General features: G+C 39.4%; 2 protein-coding genes across 2 annotated transcripts in view; one reads left to right on the top strand and one right to left on the bottom strand.

Annotated features, from left to right (window-relative positions):
• Positions 1–1,361: 1,361 nt before the first annotated feature.
• LOC149922132 (uncharacterized) lies at positions 1,362–2,386 on the bottom strand. The gene is made up of 2 exons (XM_090162860.1): positions 2,060–2,386; positions 1,362–1,989 (listed from the first exon to the last, which is right to left on the bottom strand). Exons 1-2 carry the CDS (start codon positions 2,265–2,267, stop codon positions 1,427–1,429), a joined length of 771 nt encoding a protein of 256 aa, XP_090018986.1. The 5' UTR covers positions 2,268–2,386; the 3' UTR covers positions 1,362–1,426.
• A 12,931-nt stretch (positions 2,387–15,317) lies between these two features.
• LOC149922133 (protein Wnt-2b-like) overlaps positions 15,318–23,312 on the top strand; it is a 54,240-nt gene continuing 46,245 nt past the window's right edge. The window contains exon 1 of the mRNA XM_090162934.1: positions 15,318–15,758. Within this exon, the coding sequence (XP_090019060.1) occupies positions 15,691–15,758 (68 nt within the window). The 5' untranslated portion in view covers positions 15,318–15,690. The remainder of the gene's footprint in view (positions 15,759–23,312) is intronic.

Below are 23,312 nucleotides of genomic sequence, written 5' to 3' on the forward strand. Positions count from 1 at the left end.
CAAGAGCTCGACCAACATTCATTTTTTCAAAATTTGATGGGTCCACGTGTTTCCTAGTCAATTTCTTCACTGGTTTGAAGCTCATATTCTTTTGGAGTTCGTACAACTCTTTAACGTATACCCCGGAAATGTCATCTGGCTGTTCTTCTCTTATTTTTGCCTCCAACAACTGTGACCTTACATTTTTGATTGCGTGACTTGGGTCAAAGCTAAGGAATAATTTTCTATTGCCATCACCACATGGGTGGGGAACCTCTGCTTTGAGAATTCTGGCTCCCCCAGCAAACCTTCGAAATAGAGCGACATTTGTTTTGGCGTTGTCTGCCACCAACCTTAGAATTACAAAACCACATTTCTCCACTTCACGAATAACAGTGACAGTGAGATCGTAAAGTTCTATGCCAGTTAGCTGCTTCGAGAAGAAAAAAGCGCATGGTAAAGACAAAGGCGTGGAAATTCCATTTACAAGAAAGCAGAGAAGCTGGTTTGCAACCGCGTGATCAGACTTAGAATGTTTTAATTCTTCTGCAGCTTCACAGTTGTGTCTTGCAAATTTTTCGTGTAAAAATTGGGTTGTGTCTTTCAGGCCAAATATGTGGTCTAGTTTTCGGTCGTAAATCAGTTGGCTGTTAATGGACATCTCATCAATTGCGATAGAAACAACTTTTTCATGGCTAGTTAATTTTTCAGCCTCAAGTGTCAGCCTCGTTTTAATAAGATCCGTGATTCCAGATTCTCCATTCATCTTCCCCAAATAGGTCCTTAATGTCGAATTGCATGGTAATTTCAATAATGTTCTTGCATATCGGTAGCCTTTCGGAGACGAATATTTCCAAAGAATACATTGTCGAATGGTGTCATATGACCATCTAGCAGGGTTTAAAAAAACCCGGGTTTTTTTAAAAACACCCAGCCCATTGGGCTTTTTTGGGTTTTTTACCTAAAATGATACCCTAAATCGATGATTTACTTCATTTTTATTTTTTATTTTCAATTTAGCACTACTTATTTATCGCTCTTATTCTTATCTTTCGTAGACGTAAAGTATCGTCTGCTCCATGTTCTGCTAAATATTTATTGAAAGTTGCAGAAGTTTAAAACTTACTGTTTAGTTAACACTGTTAACTTGCTACTCTTAGATTAGTGTTTACCAAAACACTGGTAATGTATTTTGTGTAAATACGTTTTATAAAAAAGCAATATTTTTGTATTATTATAGAATTTAAAGAATTAAAGTTTAATTTTTTAAATTCTTTAATATAGTTTAATATAGTTTAATTATTAAACAATAAATTTAAACTTTTTTCGTCATTTTTGAAACTATTTAAGGTGGGTTTTTTTAAGTGGGCTTTATTGTGGGTTTTTTTGGGTGGGTTTTATAAATTCGAACCCTGCCATCTAGGGCTTTTTTTGGGGAAGTTTTGGATTAAATCCAGTAAAAACTGTGCCTGGCTAGAATCGTCATCATGGGTGCTTTGTCAATGATATTTACCGATTTCAAAAGGGCATGATTCTTCAAATATTCTAATTCGGTTTTCAATTTATCAATTTCTTCCTGTTGTATTTGTTTTTCATGATTTTGTTGGTCAATTTTCTGCTTTAATCTCCAAATTGTCGAATGTTTGTTTGCCTTTAACTTTAAATTATCTGTGTATTTGTCAGGAAATATGATTAAGTCTTCTTTTGACTCTTGAAGTGGAATGATGGGAACTTCTAAAGTGGCCGGGCTTTCTTCGTTTGTAGATTTTGAGCTTGATAATTCATCTTTTTCTTCCTTGTTCATGTTATTTTCACTCATAGTGGTTGGAGTTATTTCATTTGGTACCTTTTTTGAGACTTTCGGGGTGTTTTCCAAACATGCCCTTTTATTTGTTAAACTTCTCAAATCTCGGAGGGGCCTCTTTGTAGCTATTTGACGCTGCATATAAGATGGATAACCGGGGAATATTGATGGGACAACATCATTGCGTAGCTTTCGATTTTTCAGTCCTGAAAGTTTACAATTCCATATTGCTAATCTCGAGTTGTGATTTTGAAAAATAATTATATTTGAAAATACCTAATTTATAGTCAGTTTCTTTAAAATGAATGCTGCAAACGAGGGTTGATGATTTAGATTTCATATTCGGTTCAAAATCTTTTCTGGCAATGGCTTTAAGCCATTCATTGCATAAAATAGGATCACTTGGAAACTCATGGAATGATAGCCCAGCAACGTTTTTCCTATTTGTTGACTTACAAAATGGTACACAGCAAACTTTAACCATATTAAATAATGTTTTGAACAGTTTAATAATAATAAAACGTAATAACTAAAGTAAAAATAGAACCAAAGATGTATTTACAGATATTTTATTTTGTGTTCGTACACGGCCAACTTAGATCCACTGCTACTCGCACTAGAAGGCCCCCCAGCTTTATTTTCATCCCATGTTAACGACCGTATGAGGAAAAGCCGATTTACGCGGCAAAATTCCGCTTGGCGCGCTAGGAACCGGGACAACCCTTCTAATGTTATCCTACGGGGAATTTTTTTTGAAAGAGTCCCACTTTTAAGAACCTTTTCCATTATCTTTGCCATTTTTTTCAACGCTGAGACTTTAATATGATTCGAAGTAAGGTTTAAGCTTTATTTTAAGCCTACTTTTGTAATTTTCCGATCTTTGGTTCGCTCACAATCTTCTTTTAAAATCGACCAAAATTTTAAGGCAAGGAATTGACTCCATATTGAAAAAAAAGTTTTTGCGTCATTTTGCGCGGCGCGAGATTTAAAATTGTAAAACTACGAACCACGGCCAACTTAGATCCACTGCTACTCGCACTAGAAGGCCCCCCAGCTTTATTTTCATCCCATGTTAACGACCGTATGAGGAAAAGCCGATTTACGCGGCAAAATTCCGCTTGGCGCGCTAGGAACCGGGACAACCCTTCTAATGTTATCCTACGGAGAAAATTTTTCGAAACAGTCCCACTTTTAGGAACCTTTTCCCTTATCTTTGCAATATTGTTCAACGCTGAGATTTTAAAATGATTTGAAGTAAGGTTTTAGCCTTATTTTAAGACTATGTTTGTAATTTTCCGATCTTTGGTTCGCGTACAATCTTCTTTTAAAATCGACCAAAATTTTAAGGCGAGGAATTGACTCCGTATCGAAAATAAGCCTCGGCGTCATCTTGCGTGGCGCGAGATTAAAAAATGTAAAGCTAAGAACACAAAATAAAATATCTCAGATTATCTGAAATACAACTTGGGTTCTATTTTTTACTTTAGTTAATATTTTATTACTTAAATTTTTACGTTTTATTATTAAACTGTTCAAAACATTATTTCAAATGGTTAAAGTTTGCTGTCTCTGATACAACCTAAGCTAATACAGTGTTTTGTATTAATTTGTGATTGTAACAATCAACAACACACTGAGAAATTGGATAAAACCTGATTGAAAACTAAACATAAATTCCACTAGTAAGTAGGCCTATTTCAAACTCTGTATTAAATTTTAAAAACTTGTCTTATATTAAATTTCATAGTTTTACAAATTGAATTTAATTTCTTGTAACAAATTTCACGTGAAATATAAAAGTGTTTTAGATAAAATTTAAAGTTTCAAAACTTTTCGACTAACTGGTTTGTATTGTAGGTGTTTAACTTTTTCAAAATTTTTGAGAAATATTGTGTATCAAATGGTCCAGAAGAGGAGGAACTAAGCGATTCATAATGGTTTTATCCAATTTCTCAGTGTGTTGTTGATTGTTACAATCACAAATTAATACAAAACACTGTATTAGCTTAGGTTGTATCAGAGATAGCAAACTATTACAGAGCTTTTTGATAATTGTGGGGGCTTTGCGCTCAGACCATTTGACCTAAAAAAACTCATTATATTGGACATTGTAGAGACCCTGAATAATTTTAAACGTCTCAATGAGATCATTTCTTGCACGCCTGTTCTTAAGGGACATTAAATTTAAGCGTTTAAGGCGCTCTTCGTAAGAATGAGTACGCATACCATTAACCAATTTCGAGGCTTTTTTGTACTCTCTCGATATGCTCAATATCTTTGACTAGATGGGGCGACCAAATACTCGAGCAGTATTCGAGATGAGGGCGAATATATTCAAAAGTTGTAAATTATTGTAAACGACTTAACACTGAAATGCGAAAAGGAACGGTGTAGTAAACAGAGAGCGCGCATAACACGAGCAGCAGCAGCGCGACTATGAGTATATAGCTCCAAACATACGGCCACTGAGCATAACCCCAAGATCACGGACTTCAGTTCGAGCCTCAATCAGCCTACCACCCAAACGGTACCCAAAAGAGGGGTTTTTATCCCCACAATGCAGTACCATTGACTTAGAAGCGTTGAAACCCATGCTTTTGGAAGACACCCATTGCTCAAGAGCTTGGATGTCTTTCTGTAGGGAAGTCGAGTCACCCAGTCACGAAATTTTGCGGCCTATTTTGTTGTCGTCTGCAAATAGTTTCAGAGAAGACTCATTGACAACCTGGGGCATGTCATTGATGAAGATGACAAAGAGAGTTTGACCCAAAACCGAACCCTGGGGGACACCGCTGGTCACCTCACACCAAGAAGAACGCGCACCCCCCAAAACAACCCGCTGAGAGCGACCAGTCAAGAATTCAGAAATTCAATGTACAATCGTAGAGGGGACCTCTAAAAGCTCCAGTTTACGAATAAGTAGAGAATGTGGCACCGTGTCGAAAGCTTTCCGCAGGTCCAAATAAATTAAATAAAATGAGTCACCACCATCAAGACATCGAGTGACCTCCTCAAGAGTTGACAACATATTAGTGAAACAAGATCGCCGTAACAGGAAACCATGTTGATCTTTAGAGAAGAACGATCGACCCTCGAGGAAAGACACCAAAGTATCTCGAACATTTGTCTCCAAATGTTTACAAGGGATACAGGTGAGACTAATGCCTCTAAAATTATCATAGGCACAGGAGCCAGGGGTTTTACGGATAGCACGGATGATCGCATGTTTCAACAACCCAGGAAGTCTACCCAGTGAGATAGAGCGCGTATAAAGAGAGTGTACAGGCGAGGCTAAAATCGAAGCACCCTGTAACAAATATTCGTCACGCGCAGTCGCATGAATTTTTCTCGCGCTATTTTTCAATTTAGTTTTGAATTCTGTTTTTAGATTTAGGCTTAGCAGATCTTGTCTAGCTGAGGAGGAAACTGCCTCACATGTACTCTGTAGCTGCGATTACTATGCAGCCCAGAGGTTTGAGCATTTGGGTATGCATCGGTTGGAGACGTATGACGTCTCTAATATCACGGCCGGGCAGATTTTAAGCTTTATGTCGGCAATAGGACTTATTTAAGTCAACCAGTTTGGGGATGCACAATGGACCTTAGGTCGAAGTGTTTGGCTTGCCACCCCACTCAATAATAATAATAATACCTCCACAATGCCAAAAAAGCGCCAAAATAAAACTATGACAACACGTGATAACGTTAATTCCATTGGTTGGGTTTGTTGCGATGACTGTCACAGATGGGACCTTTTCGAGAACTCGACTCTTTTTGGCTCAATTGAATATATAATCGACTCTACTGTTTTTTCTTGCCGACTTTGTAGCATCTCTGCTAAGCAAACAGTACTCGAAAATGAACTCTCACTCATCAAGGCGGATGCTGTCTCTCTTCGCAACTCTGAATCCTCTTCCACGGCTCAGCTCATTGCGCTTGACACTGCTCTACAACTCACCAAGACAGAAATATCTAGCTGCGTCTCTGCAGTTTCGGATCTGCAATCCAAGCTTCTAGACATAGAATCTTCACGAGTTACTGAATTCAGCAAACTCTCTATTCAACTTTCTTCTGATACCTCTAGTATCAAATCGGATCTCGACGCCCAGTTCCGTGTATTTACAAGCAAACTCTCGGATGATTCTTCAAAACTTAAATCTGGTCTTGATTCTCACATTCTCAACCTTACAAAAAAACTGTCCGCGGACTCAACTAGTATACGTTCCGACCTGGATTCTACGCTTCAAGTTTTCTCGCAAAAATTAGACCTCCAAACTTCCACTATTGCTAATAGTGTTTTTGACAAACTAAACCCTATCTTACAACAGAGGGAATTGTCCTATTTTAACAAGATTGAAGAAACCTTTTGCTCTTCAGCCAAAGTTGAAGAACTTCTCTCTGAAGTAAAGTCTTCATTTTCTTCCAGAATTGAGACTGCCTGTGCGGAATCTGTCTCTACTATCTCTCGACGTAACAATGTGCTATTGTTTGGATTTACGGAATCTTCTCCTGAGGATGATCACAGAGTCATTTCTGACTTTCTATCTGGCTGTGGCATTCCCAGCTTTGTCCGACTCTTTAGGTTGGGTAGGGTCTTACCTCCCACCGGTGCTCGCCCTCGTCCCATCAAAGTTGTACTGGAGTTTCCCCATCAAAAATCTAAACTCTTCAACTATATACGGCAATAGCGTCTCTTGGATGGTATTTTTCCCTACTCTGCGCGTGATGACTTCACCCCTCTTCAGCGTGGTCGTTATGCCAAGGCCAGAGAGGAACTCGACGCTAAAATCAACTCTGGTGATCAAGGATGGGTGATCCGTAACTTCAAAGTTGTGAAAGCTTTCCAACCCCGTTCACCTCGTGATACCCAGAGCTCTCGGCCAATCCTCGGGGATTACTTACCTCTTCCACCCCATCAAATGTTGCCTCACCCCCCACTGCTACTCATTTTACCCACCCCGTCCAGTCCTCTAGATCTTCCACTGCTACCGGTGCTATCCCTAAGACCCCTTGTCCCACTCTACCTCTTCGTCTTCGTGGCCCTACTCCTTGGTTTAACTCGCATGACCAGGGCCTTACCGAATTACCCCGTTTCCCCTCCCCCAGCCCAATGCATTCTTTTACTCAGGGCCCCCCCGGATTTTCTCACCTCTACAGTTCGGCCACTTCAGCTCCCAATAACTTTACAAATGGTGCGAACGCTTTCCCTCAACTCTACCATCAACAGCCCTTTCTTTAATGAACACTCTCTTAACGTACTAGCCAAAAACTTTCGTCCATCCAGTGCAACCTCTTCTCGCTCTATTATTAGCGAACTCAACTCAATTTCCCCTGCACCCGTTGATCAGAATTCATTATCGGCTGAACCGGACTACTCTACTACTTCCACTGTCCTTCTCATCAATGCTGCTGGACTTTCTCGTTATAAACTTGACGAACTTACTAACATTATTTCTAACAACAAAGTTTCTCTCGTAGCTATTACTGAAACCTGGTGGAATTGTGATATCTCTGAGTCTGAACTTAGAATCCCCGGATTCTCTATTTTTCGTTTTGATCGTAAGCGCGATCCCCATGGCGGTGCTCGGAATCCCCATGGGGGCACCGCTCTCTATGTACTCGACACCCTACGTGTTCGACCTTTTAGTCTTAATATTATTGGTATAGATTGTATTACTGGAACCGACCACCACGGTGTTGAAGCTGTTGCGGTGCAAATTATTACCCCAACCTTGAGTACTGTGGTTTGTGTATTATACCGCTCAAACAATGCCAACTACTCAAACAACTCTTATATTCTCTCCTTAATTAATGCACTTTGTTCCCACTGCGATTCTAATCGACTTGCCCTACTTCTCCTTGGCGACTTTAACTACCCTTTTATTGACTGGTGTAACTCTATTCCGGCAATCGGTGCCAATGCCCAAACCAAACATTTTCTTGACTGTATTAATGAAAATTCTCTTACTCAATTTGTTTTGTCTCCCACTAGAAATGGCGGCGCAATGTGTCGCGACAATATTCTCGACCTGATTTTATCATCAGACCCCGACCTTGTTTCTCATGTTAAAACCCTTCCCCTCTTGGCTCTAGTGATCATTCGGTACTTAGTTTTTCCTTTGCCCTAGCTTGCGATTCCCCCGTTTTACTTGTCGCTAAATGCTTTTTTCTCAGAAATAGACTGGTCTCTCCTGATTTCTAGTGATTCTATAACTGACTCTTGGGCCTCTTTTCACTCTATTGTCCAGGCTGCCATCTCCTCTTTTATCCCTGTCACCCGTCCTAAACGCAGATCCATTCTCCCACGTCGTACCGCCCTGAGCCGTAAGACTAAAGCGTGGCATCGTTTATCCTTATCGAAAAAACGTTCAGCTACCCTGCCCATTATCTCACGTCATCTAGACGCGTATCGCAAAGCCCGCAATGGCCACTCTAATCATTTGCGCAAACTAAGGCGGAAGTCTGAAGCGGCTCTCTCTAATCCCATCGCGGTAAACCCAAAATCGTTTTACTCTCATATTAACAAATTCCGTGTGATGCGCCTAAAACTTTTTGAAATTCAGAAATCTAACGGTACGTTTACAGTTACTCCTAAAGAGGCTGCCAATGTATTCAACAATTATTTTGCTACTGCCGTCCATCCTCAACCGTTCATTGCTAGCTCCCCTCCCATCCCCCCACCGGCTACTTTCGATAGATTTAGCTGTGAACCAACAGATATTATTTTCTTACTCGGCAAACTTAAAATTGACAAATCCCCTGGCTCTGATGGTATTCATCCACTTCTTCGTAATTGCGTTCAGTCTCTCGCTTTTCCCCTCTACTTGCTTATCTCCTTTTCCTTTTCTAGTTGTACCCTTCCTCCTTCCTGGAAGGAAGCCAAGGTCACGCCTATTCATAAAAAGGGTTCCCGTTCCCTCGCCCAAAACTTTCGTCCTATTAGTGTATTAAACCAGGTACCTAAATTACCGGAATACCTTGTCTTTGATCAGCTTAGTCTTTTTCTTCACTCCACCAACTTCTTTGCTAATGCTCAACATGGTTTTCTCCCGAAGCGCTCTTGCTTATCTAATCTCATTTCCGTTACAAATCACTGGTCAATTTGGCTTGATCAGGGCTTTAGCGTTGATGTGATTTTTCTCGACTTCGCTAAAGCCTTTGATTCCCTCCCCCACGCTGCCATCCTCTCTGCTCTGCGTGATGCTGGAGTTTGTGGCGATGCGCTTGCTTGGATCACAAACTATCTATCCAACCGCCGACAACGCGTTGTGATTCATGGTGAGGAGTCAGATTGGTCGGCTATTCACTCGGGGGTTCCCCAGGGCTCAATTCTTGGACCCCTGCTTTTTAATGTACTAATAAACTCTCTCCCTCAAGCTGTTCGCGAGGCTTTCGTTGCCCTTTTCGCTGACGACACTAAATTGTATATGTGTATTAAAACTTCCGCTGATTGCCTCAAACTGCAATCAAATCTTGATGCTGTTGTCTCTTGGGCTACCTCCAAGGGTCTCTCCTTCAATACTGACAAATGCTCCGTTTTACACCTTGGTAAATCTAACCCAAATATTGTCTACAGCATTAATGGTGCCCCAATTAAAACCACGCTCTCAGAGCGTGATCTTGGTGTAATGGTTGATCCCTCGTTGCGTTTTTCTAATCAAGTTAACAAAGTGTTTAAAAAATTCGTTCTACCACTGGTGTAATCCGTCGTAACCTACTCTTTCGCTCCCCCAAAACTATCCAGACTCTCTATAACTCCCTGGTACTTCCCCACTTGGAATTCTGCTCCCCAGTCTGGAAACCCCACCTTCAATCAGACATACTTGCCCTCCAGAAAGCCCAAAATTATTTTACTAAACTCTCCCACAAAATTTCTCGTCTCCCTGCCACCACTCGCCTGCGTTTGCTTCGTATCGACCCTGTTCACCCGCGTCATCGTATTAACAATCTCTGCTTGCTCCACGACTTTTTCTACAACAACTTATTGCTAAACTTTTCTGATTTCTTTTCCGTTAACCTCACTCGTACCCGCGGTCACACCCTAAAGCTAGCCAAGCCTAGAGTCTCTTCCTCTCAACGACAAAATCATTTTTCTTGTGGGGTCATAAATGATTGGAACTCTTTACCCAATGATATCGTATCAATACCTAATAGACACACATTTCGCCGCCAAGTCTCTGACCATTTACGTAAAATATTCACCCCCTAAATTTGTTATATGAATTTTAATTTAGTCTATACAATTTGCTCCTATAATCTCTAATATTAAATGTGTTTTCCTACGTTTTTCATTACATTTTGTCCTTAGTCAATGCTTCATAATTGAAATGTTTATAACTTTTTTTTAACTATTTCCATAAAAGTTCTCCCCTAAATTTGTTATATGGTTTAAATTTAGTCTATTTTCTCTTTATACTAGCTTATTCTTAATCGCACAATTTACCATTACTATTTAATTGTTATATTCATTGCTTCTCATTTGAATTAATTATAACTTTTTTTCTCGTTATTGTTTTTTTTTGTTCCACCTTTACTCTGTAATCTGTTTTTGATGCTCAACAAGAAGCCCTACTGGTGGCTTATTGAGCAGATTTAAATGAATAAATAAATAAATAAATTATCTGGACCCGGAGATTTAGCAACCGATAGTCGTTGTAGGTAGCGTCTAACAGTGGAGTACGTCAAACCGAAGTGAAGAGGAGTTAAATCGCTAGTAAATTTAGAAAATAGATCTTCTAAATACACAGCCTCCAAATGAGACTCCACAATGAAAATATATTAAAAAATCACGAATATACGACCGCATATGGGGGGGGGGGGGGGGGGGGGCGCCACAATGAGATCTCGCACCACCAGAAAAACTTCTTGGGGCCGCTACTGATAAATAAATACATTCTTGATAATACTAAGTGCAGTATTGTTATTACTTGCGTAAATGTTTTAGTTTAATAGTATCATATGTAACATAGTTACTCATAAGTGTGCCTCTGTTTAACATATCTGTATTAAAAATTTAAATGAGACCTTGTTTCACAGCCACCAAAGAAAATACAGGCTGGTTTTAACTTCCTTCCCTCCCGCCAGAACTACTTTTGATGACGATAATACCGTCATCGACTAGGAAGTGACGTCAATTACGTCATATCCTTGCAACAAGGTCTCATTGTGAAAAAGTTATTTCTGGCACAATTCTAAAACAATTTGGCGCCCCTTTCAAATTTCAAGGGGGTACATTGTACCCCTTAACCTCCCGTTCCGGCGCCACTGGTTATGAGCCTGAATTTTTCCAACATTAGTGCTCATAAAACCGATCCTCCCTTAAAACCAACAGTCGGCCAAATGAACAGTCGGCTTTTTGAACCGTTTACCAAATGAACAGTCGGGAAAATGGATGGTCGTTCAAATGAATAAAAATTTAATTTTTGAATTTTTCGTGTCGGAGTTATGAAAAAGCGAACAAATGAGGCAATGCCGATAAAGCATCGCCTATTTCACGCGCTCCGATCTATTTTAACGTAACTAGCGCTAAATGAGCCCTAGCATAGCATCTGTCAAACCTGGCGGCAGAAATGTGAAATTTGTTGATCCACGATAATGTGTTCATACTTAATTTTACTATTTTATTTTAGGATGGGAGGTAGGAGGTCGGCTAAGGCGTTCATAGTAATATAAAAAATATTATCGACTAGTATGTATAAATCTTTATTGAAGTACAATAAAACCGAGCTCAAAACAAATTAAAAAAAACTGAACAAATTAAATCTTTTTTTTTAATAATTTTCGCGTAACTCCGATAGATGGAGGATGCTACACTGAAAAATGAACTATTAAACTTGTAGCCACTCTTTAATAGATGGCGACACAAATCTAACACGTAAAGTTTTTCGAATTTTGGATCATTAGTTTTTGGGAGAACGGAGGTTCGACTTTATTCAACTTGGTGTGTCCAAGGGGTAGACAATATAATACAAATTAGACTTGGACTCCGAATTTCCGGATAAAACTACAAGGGAGCGAATCATAGACCCCTTTAAATAATGTAATTCGATTATTAACAGAAAAGTACTAGAATTTGTTTGAATTGTACCAAAAGTGGATATATATCCACTTTTGATTGTACTACGTAATCCTCAATTTGGTTTGCTTGAATACATACAGCTGATAATTCCAATTCGTAAAGATTGAAGATCCCAAATTAATGAAATACCAAAGCGGCGTGGAGTAAAGATTTAAAGGGCCACAAATCATTTAAAAAATTCAGCCTGAATATTATTGCTTTATTTCCAGCTCTTTAAAATGGGGACAATTCATATTATTGCCTTATTTCCAGCTCTTTAAAATGGGGACAATTCACATTATTGCCTTATTTCCAGCTCTTTAAAATGGGCACAATTCATATTATTGCCTTATTTCCAGCTCTTTAAAATGGGGACAATTCATATTATTGCCTTATTTTCAGCTCTTTAAAATGGCGTTATCAATTAGTATTTTATTAGTATCTTGTTTGTTAGCACCATGGATAATGGCGCAGCCATGGTGGTTCATCTATATGAACCAAAATCGCAATGTTCGGGGTCCGGATACCACAGCCTCAACGCTTCGAATATAACTTTTTTAAAGCCAAAAACCCCAGATCTTAGAATGGAATAAAATTTTTGACTCAACTATAAAAATGAGGCTCCAATAAAAAGGTGAAATTTTATAGACAATTTCGTGTAAAGGGGAATATGAACTTCTTCATGGTAGTTCAAGGATTTTTATATTACAGCTTCCATGCTTAACAAGCTAGAGGTGATTGACGTTAGCTACGTTAAAATCAAGCCTTAAGGCGTTATAGCAGACAATTTTTAGATTTAATGCATTAACCTTTTTGGCTAGGCTACTGATTCTTTCGCTACATAGACTGGCGCCTTCAATGACTCAACTTGCATACGATGACGCTGGTCAAATTTTTTTCCGCGCTTCAGCAGTGCTACTAGTGGCGCCTCTAACGGCTGGTCAAACGCTTATCTCGTATTTCGAAAGTGTTAAAGGGGAATTGTCACCAAAACCAAAATTTACCAGTTTTTTTAACAGAATGATAGAAAATATATTAATGATTATGCCCCTGAAATTTTAGAGTTATTGGAAAAGTATTTAAAGCAAGTGTCGACTCGTCGTCAAGTACCTCTTTTTTTCTACAGATGCCGCTATCGTCGTAACAAAGATAATTTAAACTCGTACCCTAGATTCGAATACTGAGAGCTTTCCCATTGACGGTTTTGTTACGAAGAGTTTACCCTTTTCTGGCACGTGACCTCAGAAAAATCGGGCTCCATCGGTTGCGGTAAGGCGCAAACCATGGAGCGAATTTTTTCTGAGTTCCAGCGGGAAGTGGGTAAACGCTATCGGCAACGCATGAGAGAGTGATTTCGAATCTAGGGTACGAGTTTAAATTATCTTTGGTCGTAATCAAAACAAGTTAGTTAAGCTACATTTTTACTCAAAAGGCGGGTGTTTATAGGTACCCCTCGCGTTGATTGGATCGTTTGTAAATAGGACAATAATATAAATTACAGTAATTTTAAACAATATTTTACATGGGATATATAGTTTAGGTTAAAGCCAAGAATGTATTTATTTATACTCAGGGAGAATGAATATGTCAAGATTATATTTAGCGTTTCTCCAATTCCACCCGTTGGGGCTCCCGGTATGCTCCTCCGCTGTAATAAAATCAAATAATACGGCAATCTCATTGGTTCTTAAAAATTACGTTTTTCGACGCGATTAACGCTGCTGCGAGGACGCAAAAAATAAGACCGCCTCCTGTTCCATCCCCCCCCCCTTAGCGTGACGGGGTTAGGGCTTCAACGTGTCCGTCGTTAGGCTGGACATATTCATTCTCCCTGAGTATAAATAAATACATTCTTGTTACAGCCCACTCAATAAAGTATAAGTTGTCTAAATATAATACTCTACCTTAGCCAAGACTCTACAAAGGCTCTCTGACGACTTTATCATTTGGCTATTTCGAATTTAAGCTTCCTTTGCCATTAATAGATGGCACCACGCTCTCTACTAAAGTCGTTTTTTTTTCGAAGAATCGGATAGATTCATGGCCATCTTTGATAACAGGGGCCTCTTCATAATACAGGTGGCAATGATAGAGCCGACAGTTGCTTTAAAAAGTTACGCTACTTTTTCCGCAACCTACATCAAACGGCTCCAAAATTTCAGAACCTACGTGCAGCGCCAAAAGAATGAAGCGGCAAAAATTTTAGAAAGTGCGGCGTGTAAGGCATTTTAAAAACACGATAAACTACAATCTACGAGTATAACTCGGTTGAAAAGTCAAGGAGAATGTCGTAGCAGACGACAGTTCCGACCGAAAAACGATAAAACCGGGGAAAATAATATTTCGTTCATGAGATGGCGCTGCAGGTAGGTTCAAACAAGCGGTTCTGAGATTCTCGAGTCGTGGGGATAACACTCGAAATTTGGTTACTAATAATAAATCAAATACTGGAAATATTAACATGAAATTTTATGTATAACCATTTTCGGACGTCCTCTATCCATTTAAATGGTTTTTAACCGATTTTAGGGTGGTGACAATTCCCCTTTAACAGGTTTTTTTGTACGGAGACGCCTGTCTAATAAGTGAAGCGTATATATAGTCTTTGCTTTCAAATAATTATTCGGAACCCCTGGCGGTTGCCCTGGGTATAAAATAACATAATATCGTTCCAGAAGTTGGTCACTATGGGGAATATTTTACTGAGAGCTAGTAACGGAGTGACGTCATCACAAGAAGAAAAGCCCGTTATGCAGTCTGTCTTGTGAATAGCTCTCACGTCGTCAGTAAAACGTTTGCGTTTGAAGAGTAGGAAGTGTCACACTTATGTTAGAATATACTTATGAAAATACTAAACGAGCTGGACGACGAATTTAAAAAATTATTTTTAGTTTTACCACAGATATTCTACACTCTATAGGAAATTCGAGTCAATATTAAAAGTTCCCAGTAGAAATTGTTAAAATTTAAAAAGGAAACTTCAGAACGCTTCGACAGCGGTGTCAAGTTAGCCTGACAATCGTGGTCCGCTTAACCTCGGCATTTTTAATGAGGGAAATGTATGGGAAAATGAACTAACTGGAGAGACCTCCATTTTGATTATTAGTAACGCGACGCGCGCGTAACAAAAGTAATTGGATCCGCAACCGCATAGCCCCCCTTCCCGCAGGAAACAAAATATATTTTTTGATTAGTCTAGTTAAAGGGCGCACGTGTTTTAAAGGGCACGCGACGGCCCGACGACGCCCCGCCCTCTCCAGCGAGGTCGGACCAATGGGCAGAGAGGCATTTTCCCGCCCAAGTCAACGGTAAGGGTTGGGGAATCTTTTTCTTTCTCCCTGGCAAAGGGGCTTCCCGGCAAACCATTGGAGGAGAGGCGCTCCGGGATCCGCGTGAGTTATAGGCCTACTACTCGCGCCAGCTTTTAACGGTCTAGCGCGGCGTACGGCGGAGGGGGACGCTCTTGGCGCTACTAAAAAGAGCCGCTTCCCGACGATACGAGCGACAAAAAATTAGATCCTCGCACACCAGCACCCAGCGAGCGACGAGAGCCGACTGGACGACTCTTTCCACTTCGAGAATTTCGCGCGACGATTCAATTTTCGGTATGCGGCCTACGATAGCGCCTTGAAGATTTCGTTCCGTAATTCGCGGTCAGTTCGGATCCCCTATGAATATTTCGACGCGAAAGTCAGCGTCCGGAGCCGTCGCAGTTTGGGATAGAAGAGGGACAATGTTCGGTCCCTGTCCCGCGCTTCCAAGCACGCGTCCTCAACATCGAGATCCTCAATAAAGAGTTTGTCCTCCGGGCGATTCGTGGTTGCGAAACATAAAGAGGAATTTTTCGGCCATGCGTCTGACCTTTCTCGTTGTCCACTCTCTCCTTCTGTTCATTCCGACGACCAAGGGACACTGGTGGTAAGTAGCGGTCGCTTTCTCCTGATTCTAGCTTCGGTTCTCTCGAGCGCGACACTCGCTTCCCGAACGGCCACATGGTCGGGCTCAGGGTGTACCCTCTCAATAGGATGTCGCTACAAGGAGTTCTCTTTGTGATGAATGACGACGCTAAGCAGACCCCGGACGCGAAAACATCGTTGTTATTGTTGTCATTAGAAATATCAGACAAGGCCCATTAATCAATCGCGTTGGTGGCTAAAGACGCGCTCGAAACCGTTCTTGAGATTCCCTCAATTTTATTGCTCAAAACTGACATTCGAACCGACTAGATTTTAGGGTCTAGAATGTCCAAGTGACTGTTGAGAAATCAAACGCGGTTTCGGATACTGGCCCCGGGTCAGTTTTGAAAACCAGTTGAATATCTTAGTCGCGGTAGAGCAAACTCTTAATTCTGAAAAGATCTAGCATAATAGTAGTTTATTTTCATCCTAGTTTAAAGGAGTTTGAACCATTCCTCGAGGGCTTAAGTTGAATAATCTATGACATCTTACGCGATAAAAGTAAACCTAAAGGACGTAAACACGCAGGCAGTTTTCAACAGGAGATAATTTCCCGCCAAACCACGGAAGCGCACAGCCGTGTGACGGCTAAATATTTGCCGAGTGTATTACTGAGCTTGAAGATGGGAAATGTACTAAGTACTCTCTATAGTGATGTTTACTTATTTATAAACCCTATTTTAAATATGAAATAAATTTAGTGACGATTTTCGGAAAATCAACCAGAAGGCAGTATAACTTCTATCTAAAATATGAATACTTATCTCTAAGAGATGAATATTTATCTCTAAGAGATGAATACTTATCTCTAAGAGATGAATACTTATCTATAACAGATAAAAATTTATTTCTAAAATATGAATACTTATCTCTAATAGGTGATTACTTATCTCTAAGAGGTGATTACTTATCTCTAAGAGGTGATTCCTTATCTCTAAGAGGTGATTACTTACCTCTAAGAGGTGATTAATTATCTCTAAGAGGTGATTACTTATCTCTAAGAGGTGAGTACTTATCTCTGAGATGAATACTTATCTCTAAGAGATGAATACTTATCTCTAAGAGGTGATTACTTATCTCTGAGATGAATACTTATCTCTAAGAGATGAATACTTATCTCTAAGAGATGAATACTTATCTCTAAGAGATGAATACTTATCTCTAAAAAATGAATACTTATCTCTAAAAAATGAATACTTATCTCTAACAGATCAATACTTATCTCTAACAGATGAATACTTATCTCTGAGAGGTGATTACTTATCTCTAAGAGGTGATTACTTAGATCTGAGATGAATACTTATTTATTTTCTGTAAAAATTAATACTTAATTATCTCTAAAAAATTAATACTTATCTCTAAAAATTATTACTTAATTATACCTAAAAAATTAATACTTATCTCTTAAAAAACTAATACTTATCTCTAAAAATTAATACTTAACTCTAAAAAATTAATAAGTATTTCTTAAATATTAATACTTCTGTCTAAAAAAATAATAAGTATCTCTTAAAAATTAATAAGTATATCTTAAAAATTAATACTTATGTCTAAAAAATTAATACGTATCTCTTAAATATTAATACTTACCTCTAAGAGATATATTATACGATTTATTTTGCTCTTTGAAGATTGCTTTTTAACTTATTAACAATTGAGTTTGAAAATTTACAAATTTATTTTAAGCACTAGGGTGCTTGTGAAAATTATTTTAACAAATGTAAAAACAAAAATTAGAGTATTTCAATGTTAATAATGTTAGAATTAGTTCTAAACGCCCTAAAACGTGATAAATATTACGAGAATTAAAGAGGCGAAAGGGAAAGACGTTTCTTAACAAAGAAATAACATTCAAAGGATGTCCTCGAAACGAAGTGGTCCCAAAAGAGAGATAAATGAAGTTGCTGATCCCGGAGCCGCCATGTCACGCTTTCAATTAGTGGTTATTTAATCCTAACTCTTTATTTAGTTTTCGTTGAATTAATAAATCCTTTGGGGAACAGTGTCTGAGCGAAAGCTTAAAACCCATCAATCATTTCGTCGGAGTAAAAAAATCGAGTCTGGGATAAAATGGAGTTTCCTGGCTATCCTAAATCAAATTGACTTTCCAAGAAATTGTTGGAATTGGGAAATCATCACCCCTAGAGGAAGGGAGGGGGCATAGAGGTCAAAATAGAAACCGGTTGGGGTCACCGCCAACGTCATTTCATCATTTTATAGTTTCAACGTATCAATTAAGAGTTTGGGAAAAGTCGCCGAATGAAATGTTTTTCCAAATCGCAAAAAATAACGTTTGGTTTCGAAACAGCGCTTGAAATCTCTCAGATTACGTTATTATTTACCACTTAACACCTGTTATGTTTAGCTAATATAATAAGTTCTTCGTAAAGGACGTGATTTTAACCGATAAGAGACGTGCCACGTTTGACCTCAAATAAATCATCCCACATTCATTTTAATTAAATCGGTAATAGGTGCTCAACCGCTACCCATAATGAGTAATCTTTATGTACTCTTCGTGTAATCTCGGAGTAATCTTGACATAGTCTTCCTGTAATCTCGGAGTAATCTTGACATAGCCTTCCTGTAATCCCGGAGTTTTCCGTGAAATATCTGCCCAAATTTGGAGTACTCTTGGTAATCTCCGAGGTTAACTGGGTAATCTTGACATACTCTTCCTGTAATCCCGGAGTTTTCCGTGAAATATCTGCCCAAATTTGGAGTACTCTTGGTAATCTCCGAGGTTAACTGGGTAATCTTGATATACTCTTAGTGTAATGCCGGAGTAATCTTGGCATACTCTTCGTGCAATCCCGGAGTACACTGAGTAATATTGATGTACTCTTTGTGTAATCTCGGAGTAATCTTCACAATAAATTTGGAGTACTCTTCGTGTAATCTCGGGGTAAACCGTGTAATCTTGTTGTACTCTTCGTGTAATCCCGGAGTAATCTTAACATACTCTTCGTGCAATCCCGGAGTACACTGAGTATTCTTGATGTACTCTTCGTGTAATCTCGGAGTAATCTTCAAATACTCTTCGTGTAATCTCGGAGTAATCTTCAAATACTCTTCGTGTAATCTCGGAGTAATCTTCAAATACTCTTCGTGTAATCTCGGAGTAATCTTCAAATACTCTTCGTGTAATCTCGGAGTAATCTTCAAATACTCTTCGTGTAATCTCGGAGTAATCTTCAAATACTCTTCGTGTAATACCGGAGTAATCTATACTCTTCGTGTATTACCGGAGTATTCCGATAAATATTTTCCCAAATTTTGAGTACTCTTCGTGTAATCTCGGGGTAAACCGTCTAATCTTGTTGTACTCTTCGTGTAATCCCGGAGTGCTCCGATAAATATCTTCGCAAATGTAGGATACTCCACGTAGTCATAATGTAATTTTCCCGGCGTACCCTCCTGATTACATAATCTATAGAACCTTACTTTGACGTTTTAATTACGCTCGGTGAAATAGCTTTTATTAAATTTGAGAAAATACATTTCGAAATTCCTTAAAAAAAATGCCTATATATTTATCCTCTATTAAATAGGGCCTTTCAATTTTTCATACGGCACAGTGCAAACGAAAACTTCTTAACGCTTGATGAAAATATTTGGCTTTTGCACCAGATATTTTTATAAAAACAAAATCCGAACGGGGATGAGAAGGACCTCTAAAGATGCCCGGAGTAGAGGGGGGGACGCTAAAGAGAGTTGCGAAGGGCATAATCGGGGGGGGGGTATATTTTTGGTCGCTTCCCAAGCTAGTTTTTAATTTCACTAAGGCCGATTAATCTCCCGAAGAGCGGTTTTAATTTATAATTTTAGCGGGAGGCTCGCTTCGGAGCTCGCGCAGATCGACCCCGTCAGATTAGCGCGAAATCTCTGGCGCATATTTCGGCATTTTCCGATGTGTAGGTGTTAAGAAAGCCGCTCGTTTCAGACCCTCTTCTCCTTTTGATGTCTTCATTTCGCCCCAAAATAAGGAAATTCCGGCCCTCCCTCTCACCCCTCCCTCCCCTCGCAGACCCCCGCGATAGTTAAAGAGAAAAAAATCAGGGGGACCGAATCTCCAGAATATCGCAGATTGGACGTTGAGCTATTAAACTAAATCTAGATAGGAAGATAAAACGTTATATATATACCTTTATATAGGTATATATCGTAAAGGTTATCAGTATATTATAGCCGCTTTCGTGTGTCGTGTGTGTGAGAGAGGTCTTTCCAAAAATTGGGAGGGGTACGTTGAGAAATTGAGCCGTCGGGAATATCATACCCTCCCTTTCTATCAGAATGGCTTGTTGGCTAAGGTTTAATTAAGAAAACGACGATGATATTAGAAAATAAATTTCTACAAATTACCAAAAAATAATCAAATTATTTTATCCGTAGAATAGAAAAAGCAGCCGAATTAATCTAGTTAATAAGCTGTGAAACCAGAAGTATTTCATATATCGCTTATCAAAAGTTAATTATACGCAGTGTAATTTTAACATTTGGCATTGGTAGGCGGTAAATTTTGAGCCGTTAGATATCGGAGGTTTGTCGGAACACTGCGAAAATACGCGTTTCAATGTAATGACCTGTACGGATACTTCTCTATTAAGAGATCTATTATGAACTTCAAATGAAATGCAAAAACACCTTTTACATATACTTGACTTAAGGCCCGTTTCCACGGACGCTTGTAGCTTGAAAATTAATAGCTTGTGATATTTCTATTAACCTGAAATAAATTTTATTAAAGAATTTCTTGCTAAACGCCATATGCCCATAGCTTTGTGTTTCCATGAAATGTTTTAAGCGTGTTTCATCTTCAGAGATTTCAAGAATATATTTTTGTTTACATTTTTAATAATCATTGCGTCTAAATAAACCCTCTACGGGACCCATGGTGACCTCTGGGATTGAGATATTGCACTACGAAGTCCAACTAGTTCCCCATTGGACGACTGCAGTCAGGAGGGTAGAACCGACGCGCCAATCTTTGGCTTGAGTGTGGAAATATTTAGTTGGATTTGATCGGCGCTAGAAGCTTGTACCAATCCAGTTTCGCAAGCGCGAGCTACAAGCTAAAGTTCAAGCGATCATGGAAATTGAAATGATTGTAGTGGGAGCGTGTATTTTAAAATATTTCTCGCTCAAGCCGAATTTTACAAGCTACAAACTTTCGTGGAAACTCTGCTGCCAATTTTAATTGTTCCAAAATCCTCTCAATTGATAGCAAAGGAACGGAAGATGAACAAGCGCGGTGTATATGACTTTCCCATCAGCGTCTTCAAAACAGTTAATTCAACTCGGCGGCTCATTTGAAATTGATACGCATAGCTGGCCATTTAGTGGGATAAACAGTTTTAGCAACTATAGTGTATCAAAGCGAATGTCTACGTCACTGACTTTCCTGACTTCTGAACCACCACCTTAGGCCTAAGTCATCAAGAGACTATTGAAGTCATTATTTCAGGCCGGGTTACAACTAACTATTACCGTTAACCTCAACAAGTTTTTATGGAACCTGAAACCGAAGGGCTCGGGGGAAACCGCTTTAACCAGCGGGGAGAGAACTTGGCTCCGAGCTATCACCCAGTGCCACAAGATGGGATCGAACCCGGCTCCTCTTGCTGCGATGCGAAAGTGTTAACCACTCCGCCACCCCACATTTAATTAGTTAAGTTCAGTGCCCCATATTATAAGGCTGACTAGGCTATAGCCTATAGGGGCCCACAAGGGGTAAGGGGATGTTAAGGGGTTAAGGTGCCCAAAGAAGCTCGAAGCTTAGGGGCCCTGCCACGGGTTAATACGGCACTGGTTAAGTTCCCCTTCAACAGCTACTTACATAACGATATTTACAACCAAACTAAACGTTTGCAAATTTGTACAAGTTGCCAAAACTTGCTAATAAGAACGCGGTAGGGAGATTTATCCTAAGCCCAAGTTGATCCCGCAGTTCACTTCCTCGACTTTATTTATAAGGATAGCCATCTTTCCTCGAAGATTTAGCTTCTGGTGTTGTTTATCTGATATTACAACGGCACTAAATTTAGTATCTTATATCGAGAAAGGGGAGGGGAGGGGAGGGGGAGAATGTCAAGCAGCACCTTTAAGGGGCAGTGTTTGCCCGCCCCGAGTGACCCTGTTGCGCCTCGTGACAAGGTTTGGGTTGTTGCTTTAAGGGAGGCGCGTCGATTGACGGCGGGGCTGAGAGCCACACTTCGCGCAATGTGCCACAATCTGTTCGGATTTAAATAACGCCGCCCGAGGACAAAGAGGACGATTGTGGCGCCGAGGGAAACCGAGACCGCCGCTACAATAATAAGCAACTGCTCCTTAAGCCCGCTCTACGAAACGTCAAGGAGGGTCGTGTTGGGTAAACGGTTTGCGCGCGATAAAGCTACTTTTACTATTCCAACAAGTTCCCCCTTATACGCGAACGAAGAAACCGCGTGTTTCGCACGAACCGACTCCGTGGGTGACATTATACCGTGTGAGAATCTGATAACATTGTATTCCGGGAATTTTGACGGGAAACAACTACAACTATTAATTAATTTTTAATTAACGGTAGCGTAGCTAGGAACGCAATTTCTTTTCCTAAAAATACCAAATGCACGAGGCCCCCTGTATGCCGTATTTGGAAGCTCAGACATTTTAGAACTAGTAAAATTAATATTAGTAACGTAATAGTTGAAATATGACGTTGTTTTCGCCATACCCCACGAATGGGATGCTAAGCTAACACCCAAGGCACCACCGAAGTCATCTATCGACTTTTGTTGCCTTTAATTCAGGTGCATAATTTGGTCAGTTTAATGTTCGTTTTCAATAAATTATAATATTTTTCCAAAGTAAACGATTTAGACAGTGATTATGGCTTATTTTTACTAGCCAAAAGCGTTGAAATTTTCCATAATCCTGGTCCGATGCTTACAAGGAGAGTACCCGAAGTGTTTATTGTCGATTTTGTTCAAAGTCGGGCGTAATGTATACCTATATGAGATATGAAATTTCCAAAAAGGAGTCGTTGCACTACCCATTCGATTTGCCATGGCAACCGAAAATATTTTGACCACTTAAAACAAAAATCGACGACAAAAATGAGATTTTTTCCTTATTTTACCCAAAAATGCTTACAATTTTACCCCAAAAATTTCCATTTTACCCAAACTTTATGAAATTTACCTAAATGTGGTCCAAATTACCCATTTCGTGATTTTCAAAATTTTTTAAAATTTTCGTAGGTGAAACCGAGAAAATCCCATGCTTTTAAAATGGAGATTTTTTGTTTTAAGTGATCAAAAACATTTTCGGTTGCCATGGCAAATCGAATGGGTAGTGCAACGTCTCCTTTTGGGAAATTTCATATTTCATATAGGCCTACATTACGCCCGACTTTGAACAAAATCGGCAATAAACACTTCGGGTACTCTCCTTGTTAGTTCTTAGCCATGTAATGAATCAATATGGTAATTGGAAAGACTGACTAGAGGAGGGAGAATAGAAAGTGTAGAACTTTAGA

This window comes from Leiobunum rupestre, chromosome 11 (assembly GCF_980474605.1).
Source record: "Leiobunum rupestre chromosome 11, qqLeiRupe1.1.hap1, whole genome shotgun sequence".
NCBI lineage: Eukaryota > Metazoa > Arthropoda > Arachnida > Opiliones > Sclerosomatidae > Leiobunum > Leiobunum rupestre.